This window comes from Pygocentrus nattereri, chromosome 26 (genome assembly GCF_015220715.1).
Source record: "Pygocentrus nattereri isolate fPygNat1 chromosome 26, fPygNat1.pri, whole genome shotgun sequence".
NCBI classification, from domain to species: Eukaryota; Metazoa; Chordata; class Actinopteri; order Characiformes; family Serrasalmidae; genus Pygocentrus; species Pygocentrus nattereri.
This window is the reverse complement of record NC_051236.1, coordinates 7,523,827-7,542,500: the sequence shown is the minus strand read 5'-3', so window position 1 is coordinate 7,542,500 and position 18,674 is coordinate 7,523,827. Positions and strand designations below refer to the sequence as shown.

At 44.1% G+C, this 18,674-nt stretch overlaps 1 protein-coding gene across 2 annotated transcripts in view; it reads right to left on the bottom strand.

Moving 5' to 3' along the window:
* Positions 1-18,674, bottom strand: part of gnas (GNAS complex locus) — a 64,840-nt gene that overhangs the window by 5,197 nt on the left and 40,969 nt on the right. For both annotated transcript variants that reach the window (XM_037535058.1, XM_037535059.1), the window contains exons 6-7: positions 1,585-1,639; positions 1,411-1,484 (exon numbers count right to left, since the gene is read on the bottom strand). In XM_037535058.1, coding sequence (XP_037390955.1) covers positions 1,411-1,484; positions 1,585-1,639 — 129 coding nt within the window. The remainder of the gene's footprint in view (positions 1-1,410; positions 1,485-1,584; positions 1,640-18,674) is intronic.

Here is an 18,674-nt window from a genome sequence, read left to right as displayed (position 1 = left end):
CTGACATCATCACAGCACACCTGATTTCACACCTGAGCTTCACTAACTAGATCACAACAACAACAACAACAACAACAACAACAATAATATAGAGTCTCTATATCTCGCTCGCTGGCGACACTCATTTAAAACGTTTAATCTCTGATCACTGTCAGACGGCCTGGAACTGTTTTAGCTGAGTTTAGTTTAACCTTTTTATTTAATACATTTTTTTTAATGTACATTTTCTCCCAAATAATCTTATTTTATTATACTTTATCTCAGTTCTATTACGGTTTTTATTTATTTATGTATTTATTTTATTACATTTTTGATCCTTTAATTAATTAATTAGTTAATTCTTTTGCTTATTTATCCTTTTGTGTAGAAATCTTATTACTGTGTTTGTTATCCTGGTTTTATTTTTAATTTCTCCTTCTTCATCAAATCTCAACTGTTGTCTTAATTCTTGTGTCATTTATCTCGTCTGGTTTTCTGCTCATTTGTTTATGTAGTTCTGGTTATTTTAGATTAACCTGAGTAAATTCTACAACCTCATTTCCCAAAAAGTTGGGACGCCATGCACAATGTAAATACAAACAAAACAATGATGTGCAAACAATTTAAACTCTGTGTTTTACTGAAAATAGTACAATGACAACAAATCAAATGTTGAAACAGAAATTTCACTGTTTTCTGAAAAATATTTGCCCATTTTGAATTTGATGCCAACAACACGTTTTTAATTTTAATTTCTTTTTCAATCACTTTAATGTTGTAAATGCTCAGCTACATTAAAAAGGAGTCCCTCTCGATTTCTTTCTGAGTTAAAAGAAAGATAAAAGGTATTATTAAAGAATAATAATAATAATAATAACAATAACCTCATCTTCTTTCTTACAGCACTGTCAGCAGGCGGCGCTGTTCTGTTGTCTAATGCTGTCACAGCCTCATCAAGCCGCGACGCTGCTAATATGACCGTACGTTCACATTTCGGCAACATTCCATGGAGTTCCAGGCACAACATAAAGGAACTTAACAGCGTTCCCACTATGCTGTGCAACAACGTCACACTTGTCTGAGGAATTACATTTCAATGTGAAAACTGTTCACTGGGTAACGTCTCACGGCTTTAGGCTCTCGCGCGGAGGCCCAGATGGACAGCAGGTCAACAACTGACTGTTTTTCTATCAAAACTGCAATTTGAAAGAATTACATTTTCAAACTGCATCAGCAGCTGTTTTATTCGACTGTTTATTATTATTCAACACTCTAGACAGATTTCTATATGTGTTATTGCTATGCTAACGCCAAGTTGGTGAAGCTGCAGCCAGGAACACTTTTAATTGTGAGAAAGTGGCTGTGCTGAAAAAGCTCTGAGTGACAGAAAAGAGAACTGGGGAAATAATTAACGGCGTTTTGTTTACTCACTGAAAATTCACTTTGTCCACCTGAAACCTCGTCTCAAAGATCCCCGAAGTCAGAACTCTGCACCTCAACAAGTCCTTCAAACAGAGGAGAAACAAATAGATTTCATGGCTTCACACATCCAGTATGTAATAATAATAATAATAATAATAATAATAATAAAAAGTTGGGCTTTACCTGATCAGTAGGCGTATAGTCACTCTGCTTTATGGTGTCAATCTTATCCAGGAAACTGAAAGAGGCAAAAAGAGTTCATTAATAATTTCAGATTAAAAATAAAATCAAGAAAATCTTTAAGGTCAGAGGATTATTAGATTATTTTATATCATGTTTCCATCCACCCAGAATATTGAGCTTAGTTAGTATCAGTATTTCTGTGATCAATACTACAGACCATGCCAGGGGACAGCTTAAAATATCTTCCCGAGAAGAGGAACATATTTTTAAATCAACTAAAATTTCATTTGAGATCAACACAAAAAACGGTCGCCATTAAATAACAATGATAGTTGCAGTTCCACATACAGACAGCAGGAGGAGCAGCTCTGTGCTGAAGATCAATGACTGACTGACTGAATCACAGATCAGAGTGAGAGAGAGCGTGAGAGAGAGAGAGAGACAGAGAAAGAGGGAGAGAGACAGCAAGAGAGACAGAGGGAGAGAGAGAGAGAGACAGCGAGAGAGGGAGAGAGAGAGAGAGAGAGAGAGAGAGAGAGAGAGAGAGACAGAGGGAGAGAGAGAGAGAGAGAGAGAGAGAGAGAGAGGGAGAGAGAGAGAGAGAGAGAGAGAGAGAGAGAGACAGAGGGAGAGAGAGAGAGAGAGAGAGAGGGAGAGAGAGAGAGAGAGAGAGAGAGAGAGAAAGAGACTTCACTGTGAAAAATATAAACAAACGAGGGAAATTTACACAAACAAATTCAACAAAGTCATTCATCATTTGAGAAATGTACAGAATCTGAGAAATCGCTGCCAGATACATAACATGCCACCGCCTGACACCCCCCCATAAACCACACCCTCCTGACCCCACATACCCCAACTCTACTTACCCTCACCACCCATACCCCCACTCCACTTACCCTCACCTCCCATACCCCCACTCCACTTACCCTCACCTCCCATACCCCCACTCCACTTACCCTCACCCTCCATACCCTCACTCCACTTATCCTCACCCTCCGTGCCCCCACTTCACTTACCCTCACCCTCTATACCCCCACTCCAGTTACCCTCACTCTCCATACCCTCACTCCACTTACCCTCACCCTCCATGCCCCCACTTCACTTACCCTCACTCCCCATACCCCTACTCCACTTACCCTCACCCTCCATACCCCCACTCCACTTACCCTCACCACCCATACCCCCACTCCACTTACCCTCACCTCCCATACCCCCACTCCACTTACCCTCACCTCCCATACCCCCACTCCACTTACCCTCACCACCCATACCCCCACTCCACTTACCCTCACCTCCCATACCCCCACTCCACTTACCCTCACCTCCCATACCCCCACTCCACTTACCCTCACCCTCCATACCCTCACTCCAATTATCCTCACCCTCCGTGCCCCCACTTCACTTACCCTCACCCTCTATACCCCCACTCCAGTTACCCTCACTCTCCATACCCTCACTCCACTTACCCTCACCCTCCATGCCCCCACTTCACTTACCCTCACTCCCCATACCCCTACTCCACTTACCCTCACCCTCCATACCCCCACTCCACTTACCCTCACCACCCATACCCCCACTCCACTTACCCTCACCTCCCATACCCTCACCCTCCATACCCCTACTTTACTTACCCTCACCACCCATACCCCCACTCCACTTACCCTCACCCTCCATACCCTCACTCCACTTATCCTCACCCTCTGTGCCCCCACTTCACTTACCCTCACCCTCTATACCCCCACTCCAGTTACCCTCATTCTCCATACCCTCACTCCACTTACCCTCACCCTCCATGCCCCCACTTCACTTACCCTCACTCCCCATACCCCTACTCCACTTACCCTCACCCTCCATACCCCCACTCCACTTACCCTCACTCTCCATACCCCCACTCCACTTACCCTCACCCTCCATACCCCCACTCCACTTACCCTCACCCTCTATACCCTCACTCCACTTACCCTCACTCTCCATACCCCCACTCCACTTACCCTCACTCTCCATACCCCCACTCCACTTACCCTCACTCTCCATACCCCCACTCCACTTACCCTCACTCTCCATACCCCCACTCCACTTACCCTCACCCTCCATACCCCCACTCCACTTACCCTCACCCTCTATACCCTCACTCCACTTACCCTCCATACCCCCACTCCATTGACCCCCAACTGTCATTAGTTGACTAATTTGTATTTGTGTGGTTAGAATTATAAACAGTGATAAAAATAATAATAATAAATAATAATAATACTCATATTGTGATTATAATAATGTGATTATTGATGTTATTTTTCCCTCATCTTATTCTGTGTTCATTACTGTTTTTGTTGTTCACTTCTACTGTTGTGATGCTTTAGCAATACTGTACCTCACAGTCATGTGAGACAGAGAGAGAGAGAGAGAGAGAGAGAGAGAAAAAGAGAGACAGAGAGAGAGAAAGAGAGAGAAAGAGACAGAGAGAGAGAGAGAGAAAGAGAGACAGAGAGAGAGAAAGAGAGAGAATACAGACAGAGAATACAGAGACAGAAAGAGAGAGAGAGAGAGAGAGAGAGAGAGAGAAGGAGAGAGAAAAAGAGAGACAGAGACAGAGAGAGAGGAGAGAGAAAAAGAGACAGAGAGAGAGAGAATACAGACAGAGAGAGAGAATACAGAGACAGAGAGAGAGAGAATACAGACAGACAGAGAGAGAGAATACAAAGACAGATAGAGAGAGATAATACAGAGAGAGAGAGAGAGAGAGAGAGAGGGTGCAGGGGGAGAGAGAGAGAGAGAGAGAGAAAGAGAGACGGGGAGACAGAGAGAGACAGGGAGAGAAAGAGAGGGAAGGAAAGACAGAGAGAGTAAGAAGAGAGATAGAAGGAAGAGGGGGATAGTGAGAAAAGGGGGGGGAGAGAGAGAAAGGAAGGAGAGAGAGGGAGAGGGAGAAAGAAAGGAAGAGACTGGACAAAAAGGGAGAAACATAGAGAAAGACAGAGAGAGAGAGAGACACAGGTATGTAGTAAGAATGTGACACAGAGGGTTGAAATGTGACAGCCGGACTGCAGATACACACATACACTCACAAAAACATAGACACTCACACACACACACACACACACACACACACACACACACACACACACACACACACACACACACACACAAACACATTGAACTGTGTGTGTGTGTGTGAGTGTGTGTGTGTGTGTGTGTGTGTGTGTGTGTGTGTGTGTGTGTGTGTGTGTGTGTGTGTGTGCGAGTGTGTGTGAAAGACTTAGAAATAAACAGAAATTGTGTGTCTGTCAAAGTTAAAGCACCTGCCTGCACTGAGTACAATGGAGGATTATGGCATAGTGAACACAGCAAACATAGTGGCATATCGATTGAATGCAGTGGACACAGTGGTACATGCAATGGTATGTGCAGTGCACAGTGGTGTATCCAGTGAATGCATCTTTGACTTAATAGTTTAATATAATAAAATATTGTTCAGCAAAATGTATAAAACTAATTTATTTCTATATTTTGCATTTGTTGGAATTCACAATTAAAATGTAATATCAGTTCAAAGGTCAGAATAAAGTAAAAAGTAAGAATTTAGTTAATCTAGGAATTAAGTTATAAACAGTCAGTGCGAATAAATAAATACTGCAGAGATTTCCAGAATCTGTTCAATGCAGAAAGACAGAAAGAGTCACACAGATAGACAGAGACAGACAGACAGACAGACAGACAGACAGACAGACAATTGGAGAGACAGGCCAGCTGAGTGCCCAGTGTTGTTGTGTCCAACGCAGTATCTCAATTATAGCCTTTCTCTCTATTAATAGAGTTGGCCAATAATAGACTGTCTGTTGGTCAGACGACAACAACTCAGGCCTCTCTGTATTCTCACTTCAACACGCAGATCAGCAGAACACAGGAGCACCTACCCAGAACACCTAAACCTGTTCTCTAAAACTCCAACACTAACACAGTCAAATTCAACAGAGCCGCACCAAACAGAACATATTCACCAAACCTAAAGACATGTTCACCATACCTAAAGACATATTCACCATACCTAAAGACATATTCACCATACCTAAAGACATGTTCACCATACCTAAAGACACGTTCACCACACCTAAAGACATGTTCACTATATTTAAAGGCATGTTCACTAAACCTAAAGACGTATTCACCATACCTAGACATGTTCACTATAATTAAAGACATGCTCACTAAACCTAAAGGCATATTCACCATACCTAAAGACATATTTCACCATACCTAAAGACGTGTTTACCATACCTAGACACATTCACCATACCTAAAGACACGTTCACCATATATAAAGACACGTTCACCATATCTAAAGACATATTTACCATACCTTAAGACATGTTCACCATATCTAAAGACATATTCACCATACCTAAAGACATGTTCACCATACCTAAAGTCACATTCACCATACCTAAAGTCACATTCACCATACCTAAAGACACGTTCACCATACCTAAAGACATGTTCACTATACTTAAAGGCACATTCGCCATACCTAGAGACATGTTCACTGTACCTAAAGACACGTTCACCATACCTAAAGACATGTTCACCATACCTTAAGACACATTCACCATACCTAAAGACATGTTCACTATAGTTCAAGACATGTTCACCACACCTAAAGACATTCACCATATCTAAAGACATGTTCACCATAACTAAAGACATGTTCACCACACCTAAAGACATGTTCACCATAACTAAAGACATGTTCACCATAACTAAAGACATGTTCACTATATTTAAAGACATGTTCACTATATTTGAAGACATCTTCACTAAACCTAAAGACACATTCACCATACCTAGACATGTTCACCATACCTAAATACATATTCACCATACCTAAAGACATGTTCACCACACCTAAAGACATATTTACCATACCTAAAGACATATTCACCGTATCTAAAGACATGTTCACCATACCTAAAGACACGTTTACCATACCTAAAGACACGTTCACCATACCTAAAGACATGTTCACTATATTTGAAGACATGTTCACTATATTTGAAGACATGTTCACCATACCTAAAGACATGTTCAATATATTTAAAGATATGCTCACTAAACCTAAAGACATATTCACCATACCTAAAGACATGTTCACCATACCTAAAGTCACGTTCACCACACCTAAAGACATATTCACTATATTTGAAGATATGTTCACCATACCTAAAGACACGTTCACCATACCTAAAGACACATTCACTATACTTAAAGGCACGTTCACCATACCTAAAGACATGTTCACTATACTTAAAGGCACGTTCACCATACCTAGAGACATGTTCACTGTACCTAAAGACACATTCACCATACCTAAAGGTATGTTCAACATACCTAAAGATATGTTCACTATATTTGAAGACATGTTCACCATACCTAAGGACATATTTACCATACCTAAAGGCATGTTCACTATATTTGAAGACATGTTTACCATACCTAAAGACACATTCACCATACCTAAAGACGTGTTCCCCATACCGAGACACGTTCACCATACCTAAAGACATGTTCACCATATTTGAAGATATATTCACCATACCTAAAGACACGTTTACCATACCTAAAGACATGTTCACCATACCTAGACACATTCACCATACCTACAGACATGTTCATTGTACCTAAAGACATGTTCACCACACTTACAGATATGCACGCCATACCTGAAGACAGGTCCACCACAATGAAAGACAAGTTCACCATACTTAGACATGTTCCACAGACACATTCACTATATTTAGATGCATTCACTATACTTAGACATCTTCACCATACAAAAAAATGTTCACTTAAGACAGGTTTATCATACTTACAGATATGTTTACCATACTTAGCCGTGCACCATACCTAAAGAAATGTGCACCAAACCTGAAGACATGCTAACCCCTCCTAAAAACATTCTGATCATACTTACAGACATGCTCACTATATCTAAATACATGTTCACCATACACGCACACAGGTTCACTATACTTAAAGATTAGTTGCTATGTTACATCAACTAGATGAGCTGTATTGTAAAGTAGATGTTAATGTTACAGCTCACCTGGTTAACATTCCAGTTAACATTGACTTAACATATTAAGTCAACTGCTAACATAAACCTGTTTACAGGGCAACAACATTAAAATGAAACAGATTAAAACTAACAAAACAGCAAAATCTGATTTAGATTTTGACAGAATGCAGATCTCGATTATCACTGAAAATCTGCTTCACTGACACAGAGAGGAGAGGAGAGAAGAGGAGAGGAGAGGAGAGAGGGAGCGCCGGAGAAAGAAAGAAAAGAGAGAGAAGGCTGTGTCTGACATTACAGCGGCGCTCCAAAAATAGCTCCCTGGCGCCCTGGCCTCCAGCTCGGTTGTCATAGCGACAGAACCACAGGTGCTATAAATAGACTATCAGCTCCAAATCTTGTGTGACTGGAGAGAGGCCAGAGAGAGAGAGAGAGAGAGAGAGAGAGAGAGACAGAGAGAGAGAGAGACAGAGAGAGAGAGAGGGTGCAGGGAGAGAGACAGAGAGAAAGAGAGAAAGAGAGAGACAGAGAGAGAGAGAGGGTGCAGGGAGTGATAGAGTGAGAGAGAGACAGAGGGAGAGAGACAGAGAGAGTGAGAGAGAGACAGAGGGAGAGAGACAGAGAGAGTGAGAGAGAGAGAGAGGGTGCAGGGAAAGAGAGAGAGAGAGCGAGAAAGAGAGAGAGAGAGACTGAGAGAGAAGGAGAGAGAAAAAGAGACAGAGAGATAGAGGGAGAGAGAGAGAAAGGGACAGAGAGAGACAGAGGGAGAGAAAGAGGGAAGGAGGGAGAGAGATAGAAGGAAGAGGGGGATAGTGAGAAAAGGGGGGGGGGGGAGAGGGAGGAGAGAGATGGGAAAAACAGGTTTGGCTTTGAGAGAAGAGGGAGGAGAGGAAAAAAAATGACAATGTGCAGAGAAAAGAGAGTAAGAGAGAGAGACAGAGACACAGGTTAGAAAAAGAATAAAAAGAGAGAAAGATGGAGAAAGTATAGAGAGAAAGGAAGCAAAATAGAGAGACAGGAAAGACAGACAGACAGAAAGAAAGACAGAGAAAAGAAGATGAGTTGCAGAGAGAGAGAGAGAGAGAGACAGTATACAGAGAAGAATCGAGAGTACAGAAAGAGAGACATAGAGAGAGAGAGAGAGAGAGAGAGAGAGAGAGAGAGAGAGAGAGAGAGATTCTCTGAAACCTTACTCTCCTAAGCCTTGAAAACTAAAACCTTACTCTCCTAAACCTTACACTCATAAACGTTACTCTCCTAAACCTTAGTCCCCTAAAACTTACTCTCCTAAACCTTACAGTCATTAAACTTAGAATTTACAACCATTTGTCACTGTGTTTCCACACTGTGAAATTAGACCTCTGCATTTAACCCATCCGTGCAGTGAAACACCACATACACACTAGTGAACACACACACTAGGGAGCAGTGGGTAGCCCTATCCATGGCGCCCAGGGAGCAGTTGGAGGTTAGGTGCCTTGCTCAAACATACTTCAGTCATGGACTGTCAGCCAAGGGGATCGAACTGGCAACCTTCCGGTCACAGGGCTGGTTCCCTAACCTCCACCCCACGACTGCCCCTAAACCTTAATCTCCTAAACCTTACTCCCCAAAACCTTACTTTCCTAGACCTTGCACTCTGAAACCTTATTCTCCTAAACCTTACACTCCAGAACCTTATTTCCCTAAACCTTACTCTCCTAGACCTTACTCCCCTAAACCTTACACTCATGAAACTTACTCCCCTAAACCTTACTCTCTTAAACCTTACTTAAACCTTGCATTCCTAAACCTTACTCCCCTAAACCTTGCATTCCTAAACCTTATTCTCCTAAAACTTGCACTCCAGAACCTTACTCCCCTAAACCTTGCTCTCCTAAACCTTACTCCCCTAAACCTTACTCCCCTAAACGTTGCTCTCCTAAACCTTGCACTCCCTAACCTTATTCTACTAAACCTTACACTCCAAAACCTTACACTCCTAAAAACCCTACACTCCTAAACCTTACTCCCCTAAATCTGGTATTCCTAAACCTTACTGCCCTAAATCTTACTGTCCTAAACCTTACACTCTTAAACCTTACACCTGTCTCTCTCTGAGTCTTAAAACACCATCATCTCTCTCTCTCTCTCTCTCTCTCTCTCTCTCTCTCTCTCTCTCTCTGAACCTTAAAACACTATCATCTCTCTCTCTCTCTCTCTCTCTCTCTCTCTCTCTCTCTCTCTGAGCCTTAAAACACCATCATCTCTCTTTGTCTCTCTCTCCCTCTCTCTCTCTCTCTCTGAACCTTAAAACACTATCATCTCTCTGTCTCTCTCTCTCTCTGAGTCTTAAAACACCATCATCTCTCTCTCTCTCTCTGAGTCTTAAAACACCATCATCTCTCTCTCTCTCTCTCTCTCTCTCTCTCTCTCTCTCTCTCTCTCTCCCTCTCTCTGAACCTTAAAACACTATCATCTCTCTCTCTCTCTCTCTCTCTCTCTGAACCTTAAAACACTATCATCTCTCTCTCTCTCTCTCTCTCTCTGAGCCTTAAAACACCATCATCTCTCTCTCTCTGAACCTTAAAACACCATCATCTCTCTCTCTCTCTCTCTCTCTCTCTCTCTCTCTCTCTCTGAGCCTGAAAACACCATCTCTCTCTCTCTCTCTCTCTCTCTCTCGCTCTCTGAGCCTTAAAACACCATCATCTCTCTCTCTCTCTCTCTCTCTGAGCCTGAAAACACCATCTCTCTCTCTCTCTCTCTCTCTCTCTCGCTCTCTGAGCCTTAAAACACCATCATCTCTCTCTCTCTCTCTCTGAGCCTGAAAACACCATCATCTCTCTCTCTCTCTCGCTCTCTGAGCCTTAAAACACCATCATCTCTCTCTCTCTCTCTCTGAGCCTGAAAACACCATCTCTCTCTCTCTCTCTCCCGCTCTCTGAGCCTTAAAACACCATCATCTCTCTCTCTCTCCTTCTCTCTCTCTCTCTGAGCCTGAAAACACCATGTCTCTCTTTCTCTCTCTCTCTCCCTCCCTCTCTCTCTCTGAGCCTTAAAACACCATCATCTCTCTCTCTCCCTCCCTCTCTCTCTCTGAGACTTAAAACACCATCATCTCTCTCTCCTTCTCTCTCTCTCTGAGGCTTAAAACACCATCATCTCTCTCTCTCCCTCCCTCTCTCTCTCTGAGACTTAAAACACCATCATCTCTCTCTCCTTCTCTCTCTCTCTGAGGCTTAAAACACCATCATCTCTCTCTCTCTCCTTCTCTCTCTCTCTCTGAGCCTGAAAACACCATCTCTCTCTTTCTCTCTCTCTCTCCCTCCCTCTCTCTCTCTGAGCCTTAAAACACCATCATCTCTCTCTCTCCCTCCCTCTCTCTCTCTGAGGCTTAAAACACCATCATCTCTCTCTCTCTCCTTCTCTCTCTCTCTCTGAGCCTGAAAACACCATCTCTCTCTTTCTCTCTCTCTCTCCCTCCCTCTCTCTCTCTGAGACTTAAAACACCATCATCTCTCTCTCTCCCTCCCTCTCTCTCTCTGAGACTTAAAACACCATCATCTCTCTCTCTCCCTCCCTCTCTCTCTCTGAGACTTAAAACACCATCATCTCTCTCTCCTTCTCTCTCTCTCTGAGCCTTAAAACACCATCATCTCGCTCTCTGAGCCTGAAAACACCATCTCTCTCTCTCTCTGAGCCTGAAAACACCATCTCTCTCTCTCTCTCTCTCTCAGCCTGAAAACACCATCTCTCTCTCTCTCCCTCCCTCTCTCTCTCTCTCTGAGCCTGAAAACACCATCTCTCTCTCTCTCCCTCCCTCTCTCTCTCTCTCTCTGAGCCTTAAAACACCATCATCTCTCTCTCTCTCTCTCTCTCTCTGAGCCTGAAAACACCATCTCTCTCTCTCTCTCTCTCTCTCAGCCTGAAAACACCATCTCTCTCTCTCTCCCTCCCTCTCTCTCTCTCTCTCAGCCTGAAAACACCATCTCTCTCTCTCCTTCTCTCTCTCTGAGGCTTAAAACACCATTCTCTCTCTCTCTCTCTCTGAGGCTTAAACACCATCATCTCTCTCTCTCCTTCTCTCTCTCTCTGAGGCTTAAAACACCATCATCTCTCTCTCTCTCTGAGGCTTAAAACACCATCTCTCTCTCCCTCCCTCTCTCTCTCTCTCTCTCTCTCTCTCTCTCTCTCTCTCTCTGAGACTTAAAACACCATCATCTCTCTCTCTCTCAGCCTGAAAACACCATCTCTCTCTCTCTCTCTCTCTCTGAGCCTGAAAACACCATCTCTCTCTCTCTCTCTCTCTCTCTCCCTCCCTCTCTCTCTCTCTCTCAGCCTGAAAACACCATCTCTCTCTCTCTTTCTCTCTCCCTCTTTCTCTCTGAGCCTTAAAACACCATCATCTCTCTCTCTCTGAGCCTGAAAACACCATCTCTCTCGCTCTCTCTCTCTGAGCCTGAAAACACCATCATCTCTCTCTCTCTGAGCCTGAAAACACCATCATCTCTCTCTCTCTGAGCCTGAAAACACCATCTCTCTCGCTCTCTCTCTCTGAGCCTGAAAACACCATCATCTCTCTCTCTCTCTCTGTGCCTTAAAACAACATCATCTCTCTCTCTCTCTGAGCCTGAAAACACAATTTCTCCCTCTCTCTCTGTCTCCCTCTCCTCTCTCTCTCATCCTTAAAACACCATCATATCTCTCTCTCTCTGAGCCTGAAAACACCATCTCTCTCTCCTTCACTCTCTCTCCTTCTCTCTCTCCCTCTCTCTCTCTGAGCCTGAAAACACCATCTCTCTCTCTCCTTCACTTTCTCTCCTTCTCTCTCTCCTTCTCTCTCACTCTTTCTCTCTCTCTCTCTGAGCCTTAAAACACCATCATCTCTCTCTCTCTCTCACTCTCTCTCTGAGTGTGAGAGCACGTACAGACTGGTCTGAGTGTGTTTCCCCACTCTTTTCTCTTACTTTCCTATTGCCTTTTGCTTACTGGTTTCATTTTAGTGTGTGACAGTAAAATCTGGTGTTTGGGTGGTTTAGGAGGTTAGTGGGGGTCAGCGGCTGGCGTCCCACACTGGATGCCATGGCAGCCCGGGAGAAAGCAGCGTTTGAGCAGTTAAGTCAGCAACATGGTATTAAAATCGCTGCGGGTACTAATGTCACTGTGAAAGAGTGGAAGCTGTGGGCCACGACAGCATCCTGTCAGTGTCTAGAATGAACGGCTCGATAGTTCTGTTTCTAAATGATGTCGATAAGGTCACTGACGTTGTTAACCGTGCTATAGTCTTGGATGGTCACTTTACTAGTGTTCTTCCACTCATCACCCCCTCCAAAAGAGTCACTTTGTCTAACGTTCCACCATTTATCAGAGACAATGCATTATCACGCGAGTTATCCCGGTTCGGACAGATAATGTCCCCGATTAAGAAGGTCCCCCTTGGCTGCAAATCTCCGCTGCTGAAGCATGTCGTGTCTTTTAGGCGGCATGTTTTCATGATCCTAAAAGACAACGCAGATGAAATGAATGCTTCTTTTAAATTTAGAATCGATAACTTTGATTACACGCTATTTGCCAACACAGAGAGTATAAAATGTTTTGGCTGTGGAGGAGACGGGCATCTTATCCGGTCTTGCCCGGAGAGGCCGGCCCAGCTCCACGCACCGAGGTTAGCAGCACGCCGAGGCTGGAGGAGACTGAGCCGGGGAAGGAGCACAGGAGACAGGGCCCGAAAGCAGGCCTGGAACCGCGGGAAGCGAACACGACAGCAGAGGTAAGGAGAGCGATGGGGCAGGATGCAGTGTGACTGTGGAGGAGGACACTGGGCAGAGTGAGTGCAGAACTGAGGAAGAGCTGAATAATGACAGAGGACACGAACACGATACTGATCCGCTGGTAGACACGGTTACTGATAGAGTTGATTTCGTGTTAGACGCCACCAGACCATGCCCGATGACCCCACACGCCTCGTGTTTAAAACCCCAGTCACTAAAAGGAAAAAAGTCAGTCACAGTCAGTATCAGACCCGCAATATAAAGAAAGCTGTAGGCGCCGCAGGACAGCTGGACAATGCTACGGCCGCTGAGACAGACAACGCTGAGAACGACTCATCTGACTCCAACATCTCGTCATGTTCACAGACTTGCGGCTCCAGGAAAATTTATACTTTGAAAATGATAAGAGATTTTTTGGAGAGCACGAAACATGCTAAAGGGGTGCGGGTGGAAGACCACTTCCCTGACCGCATCGGGTTTGTACAGTCAGTACAGTATCTGCGGAACAACTCGGGGGAGGAGGGGTTTACTGACCAGGAGATATTCCGCTTAAAGAAGATAGTGACCAAACTAAACCACCAGCTGATGACAGCAGTGAGATGGCGTGAACATCCCCTCAGGTTTCTGTGGTGTGGAGTGCTGGCTGTGTTGTCTTTATACTCTCTTTTTAACATGGATAAGTTCAAGGTGACGACATTAAATGTCAATGGGGCCAGAGATGCTAACAAGAGAGCGCAACTGTTTGAGTTGCTTAAACATATTGATGTAATGTTTGTCCAAGAAACACACAGTGATGAGCGGAACGCTGTAGACTGGGTGAGGGAATACGACGGGAGGGCCTTTCTCAGTCACAGAAGCTCTGTAAGTGGAGGTGTGGCACTGCTCTTCGCTAAAAGCTGGGCTCCTCAGTCGGTTGAAGTTGAGGATATAATGGCAGGTAGAATTTTAAAAGTTTGTGCCAGTTTTGAACAGCAGTTGCAGTGGGGGTGGACAGGATGCTGTTTTTAGATGTTCTGTGTAAAACGCTGGATGGCTGCAGCAGTGATGATTATTTAGTTTTAGCTGGTGATTTTAACTGCACAGAGTCCAGTGCAGATAGGAATCACTTAGAACTGCACGTTTCTTCACATAGATGGCTGGTCCAGCTGATCAACACACATGAGCTCTGTGATATTTGGAGGTTTCTAACTGACCAACAAAAACAGTATACCTGGGCACATACAAGCGAGAACCTTATCTCTCTAGCAAGACTCGACAGAGTTTACTGTTTTTAGCATCATCTTAGTGTTTTTAGACATTGCCAAATCCATTTTGCCTTGTCTGACCACAGGTTAGTTCTCTGTACAATGGGTGTGAGGCATATAAAGCCAATGAGCGCATATTGGCTATTTAACACATCCCGGTCAATGAAGAGTCTTGAGATAGAAATAGTGGAACTCCAAAACTTGACAGAGTCCACAGGAAATCAAGGTGATATTGAGGCACTCAAAACTAAAAAAGTGGCACTTGCTCATCTGCTTGGGGTAAAAGCACAGGGGGCTCTGGTCCGGTCACGCTTTCAGAAAGTGGCACAGATGAACGCTCCGTCCAAATTCTTCTTTAGTCTGGAGTGCAAGAATGGCCAAAGAAGGTGTATATGCACCCTGTGGTCTGAGACTGGAGCTCTACTTTCAGACCCTGCAGGGATTCTTAGTCATGCAGCTAAGTTTTATGGGGAGCTCTACACCTCTGAATACAGTGAGCAACCAGAGCTGGAAAAAGGTTTCTTTGTCGGCCTTCCGAAGCTTGTGGAAGACTCCGCTTTGGGCCTTGAGAGGCAGCTCTCCCTGGCGGAGCTGAGCGATGCTCTGCAGAGCATGGAATGCGGGAAAGCACCGGGTACTGATGGACTCCCAGCAGAAATTTATAAGTCATTTTGGCCAGTGATTGGCGAGGACTTTCTGGAAGTCCTCAAAGACAGCCTTGCTAAGGGGAGACTGCCGTCAAGCTGCAGAAGGGCTGTGCTGACCCTGTTGCCTGAAAAGGGTAACCTTCATGAGCTCAAGAACTGGAGACCTGTCTTGTTGCTCTGCTGTGATAAGCTGCTCTCAAAAGTACTGGCAGTCAGACTGAAGGAGGTCATGGGACAAGTCATCCATCCTGACCAGACCTACTGCATTCCAAGCAGGTCGATTTTCGACAATATTTTTTTTAATTCGAGATATTTTGGACGTCTCAAGACTACTGGGTTTAGATACTGGGTATATTTCTTTGGATCAGGAAAAGGCTTTTGACCGGGTTGAGCATGAGTATTTGTGGAAAGCTCTCTCTGCTTTTGGGTTCAGCCCAGGTCTTATAGCCAAGATCAGGGCTTTGTATTGTGCTAAAAGTATTCTGAAAGTTAACAGTGGTTTAAGCGCTCCTTTTAAAGTTCAGAGGGGGATAAGGCAGGACTGTTGTCTGTCTGGCATGTTGTATGCATTGGCAATAGAACCTCTTTTACGCAGATTAAGACAGGTTCTCTCTGGTTTTAGAGTACCAAACTGTAATTCAAAGATTTTACTGCCTATGCTGACGATGTCACTGTGGTTGCTAAGAATCAGTCTGATGTTGACAACTTAATCAGCACTGTACACAGGCTTGGTAAAATTTCTTATGCCAAGATAAATTGGAGCAAAAGTGAGGCTCTGTTGGTGGGAAACTGGTTAAGTGGAGCACCCAGACTACCACAAGGGTTGAAGTGGGTAAGCAAAGGTTTAAAGTATTTGAGGGTGTTTTTGGGTGATCAGCAAACAGAACAAAAAAACTGGGAAGGGCTCCTTGAAAAAGTCAAAGGTCGACTCTGTAGGTGGTCCTTTTTATTGCCTTATTTGTCTTACAGAGGACGTGTCTTAATCTGTAATAATTTGGCAGCATCATCTTTGTGGCACAGATTAGTGTGTTTAGATCCCCCTCCAGGGTTGCTGTCCAGTATTCAAGCTGCACTGGTGGACTTCTTCTGGGACAAGCTGCATTGGATCCCACAGAGTGTGCTGTTCTTGTCCAAAGTGGAGGGGGGACAAGGACTCATACATCTGGCAGGCAGAGTTGCAGCTTTCTGTCTCCAGTTCCTCCAAGGACTTCTTACTGGACCAGGGAACCTGGTGTGGAGGCCCCTGGCTTGTGTTTTACTCTGGAGGCTGGGTGATCTAAACATGGACTTAACCTTGCTTTTAATGGATCCAAAGAAGCTACCACTAACAAATCTGCCACCTTTTTATCATGGACTATTTAGGGTGCTTAGTTACTTTAAAGTACCCCAGCAGAGGGTCACAACCTCTACATACTGGCTTTTAAAAGAACCTCTGATAAAAGGTGCACTTCTGGATGTGACAGGGGGAACTAATCCTTCAATAGAAAGGACACTGTGCTGCAATGGGCTGACAACTCTAGGAGATCTAGTGGACTTAGCAGGCCCTGATCTCAAGGATGTGAACTCAGTAGCTGCACGCCTAAAGATCAGATCCACCTGGTTTGTGGCACAGCTACTGAGCAAATGGAATGCAGCACTGACAGAAGAAGAGCGCGTCATGCTTCATCCACACCGTAGACAAAACTGTAATGACGATGAGGAGTTGTTTCCACAGCTGAGCCTCACACCTGACCTCGGTCAGTGTGAGGGCCAGCTTTTGCAGGCACTTGATGTTGGTGGTATGGTTTTAGGTCAAACAACTGGGAAACAGTTTTATAAAGCTTGTGTAATGGTTCTAAACAAAACTAAGGCAAATGCAAGAGTTGATACACCTTGGCGGGCCAAGCTTGCCTTAGGAGTTGATGTTAAACCGTCATGGAGAGCTTTTTATAAACCACCGTTAACGAAGACCTATGGTGACCTGCAGTGGAGGATTCTGCATGGCATCATGGCTGTGAATGCTTTTATTTCTGTTTTAAATCCAGCTATATGCCAGGAGTGCCCCCACTGTGGTGAGAGGGAAACTGTCTTTCATTGTTTTAAGGAGTGTCCCAGACTAACCCCCCTGTTCTGTCTTGTAGGATCTGTTTTCAGTTGTTTTGGTACAGCTTTTACAAAAGCAATTTTTATTCTGGGTTTTAAGTACATTCAGAAGCGTAGAGCGCAATGTCAGTTGCAGAATTTTATTCTTGGGAATGCAAAAATGCCAATCTGGGTGAGCAGGAAGAGCATTACAGAGGGGCTCTCTCTCTCTCTCTCTCTCTCTCTGAACCTTAAAACACCATCATCATCTCTCTCTCTCTCTCTGAACCTTAAAACACCATCATCATCTCTCTCTCTCTCTCTCTCTCTCTCTCTCTCTCTCTCTCTTCTCTGTCTGTTTACATAAGTGAGAGGGGACTTCAGGTCTAACCTGCTCAGCCAAGTGTTTCTCTCTCTCTCTCTCTCTCTCTCTCTCTCTCTCTCTCTCTCACACACACACAGTGTACTGTGTAATAAATGAACATTTTTAAATATTCTGGTCCGCTACTGATTAATAAAATTAATAAAAGTCTTAAGCAATTAAAGTTAAACTTCTTTATAAACACAACAGGTTTCACTCGGGAAAAAAATCCCAGACTACAGACTGTCACTAATAATAACTGTCACTAATAATAACACCCTAAATTACTAATAATCATTTTAAACCGAAGAAGAAAACTAGCATCAGAGGGACATCAGAGAACCGAGGTGCTTAAAAAATTATAAAAGAGAACTCTAATACTTCTCCAAAACTGTCTGAATAATTAAGTGGTTAAGATGTAAACAGAGCGGCTCTCTGTTCTAGATAAACTTACCGAGTCAGAACTGTTCACAGTGGTGGTGATAGGAACCAAACCTCCCCGTCTAAAAGCTCCTCATAGAAAGTTCCTCCATGAAATGGTTCTGAATTCACTGCCTGATGACTGAGACGCTGTTTTATGATAGTTTAGAGAACTTCAACCCCATTCATGGTGGAGGGAGACATGCAGGGCGCTGTGCGGCAAAATAGTCCCCAAAGAAAACGGATTATTCCAGATTTTCCACTATTTTCCAACATCAGCAACATTGTCTCATTATCTAAGCTGCCTATCCTCCTGGGTCGGGTGGAGCTGAACCTATCACAGCAATCACTTGGTGGAAGGCAGGAAACACCGTGGACAGGCCACCTTTCCATCACACAACCGACACACAAACATACACAAACACTCACACACACTGAGGGGAAATTTGGTGTCTCCCACTGTCCTGCACAGGAAAAAAATACAAACTGACACTGATCGCCCAGCTGGGGAATCGAACCCAGGACATTCTTGCT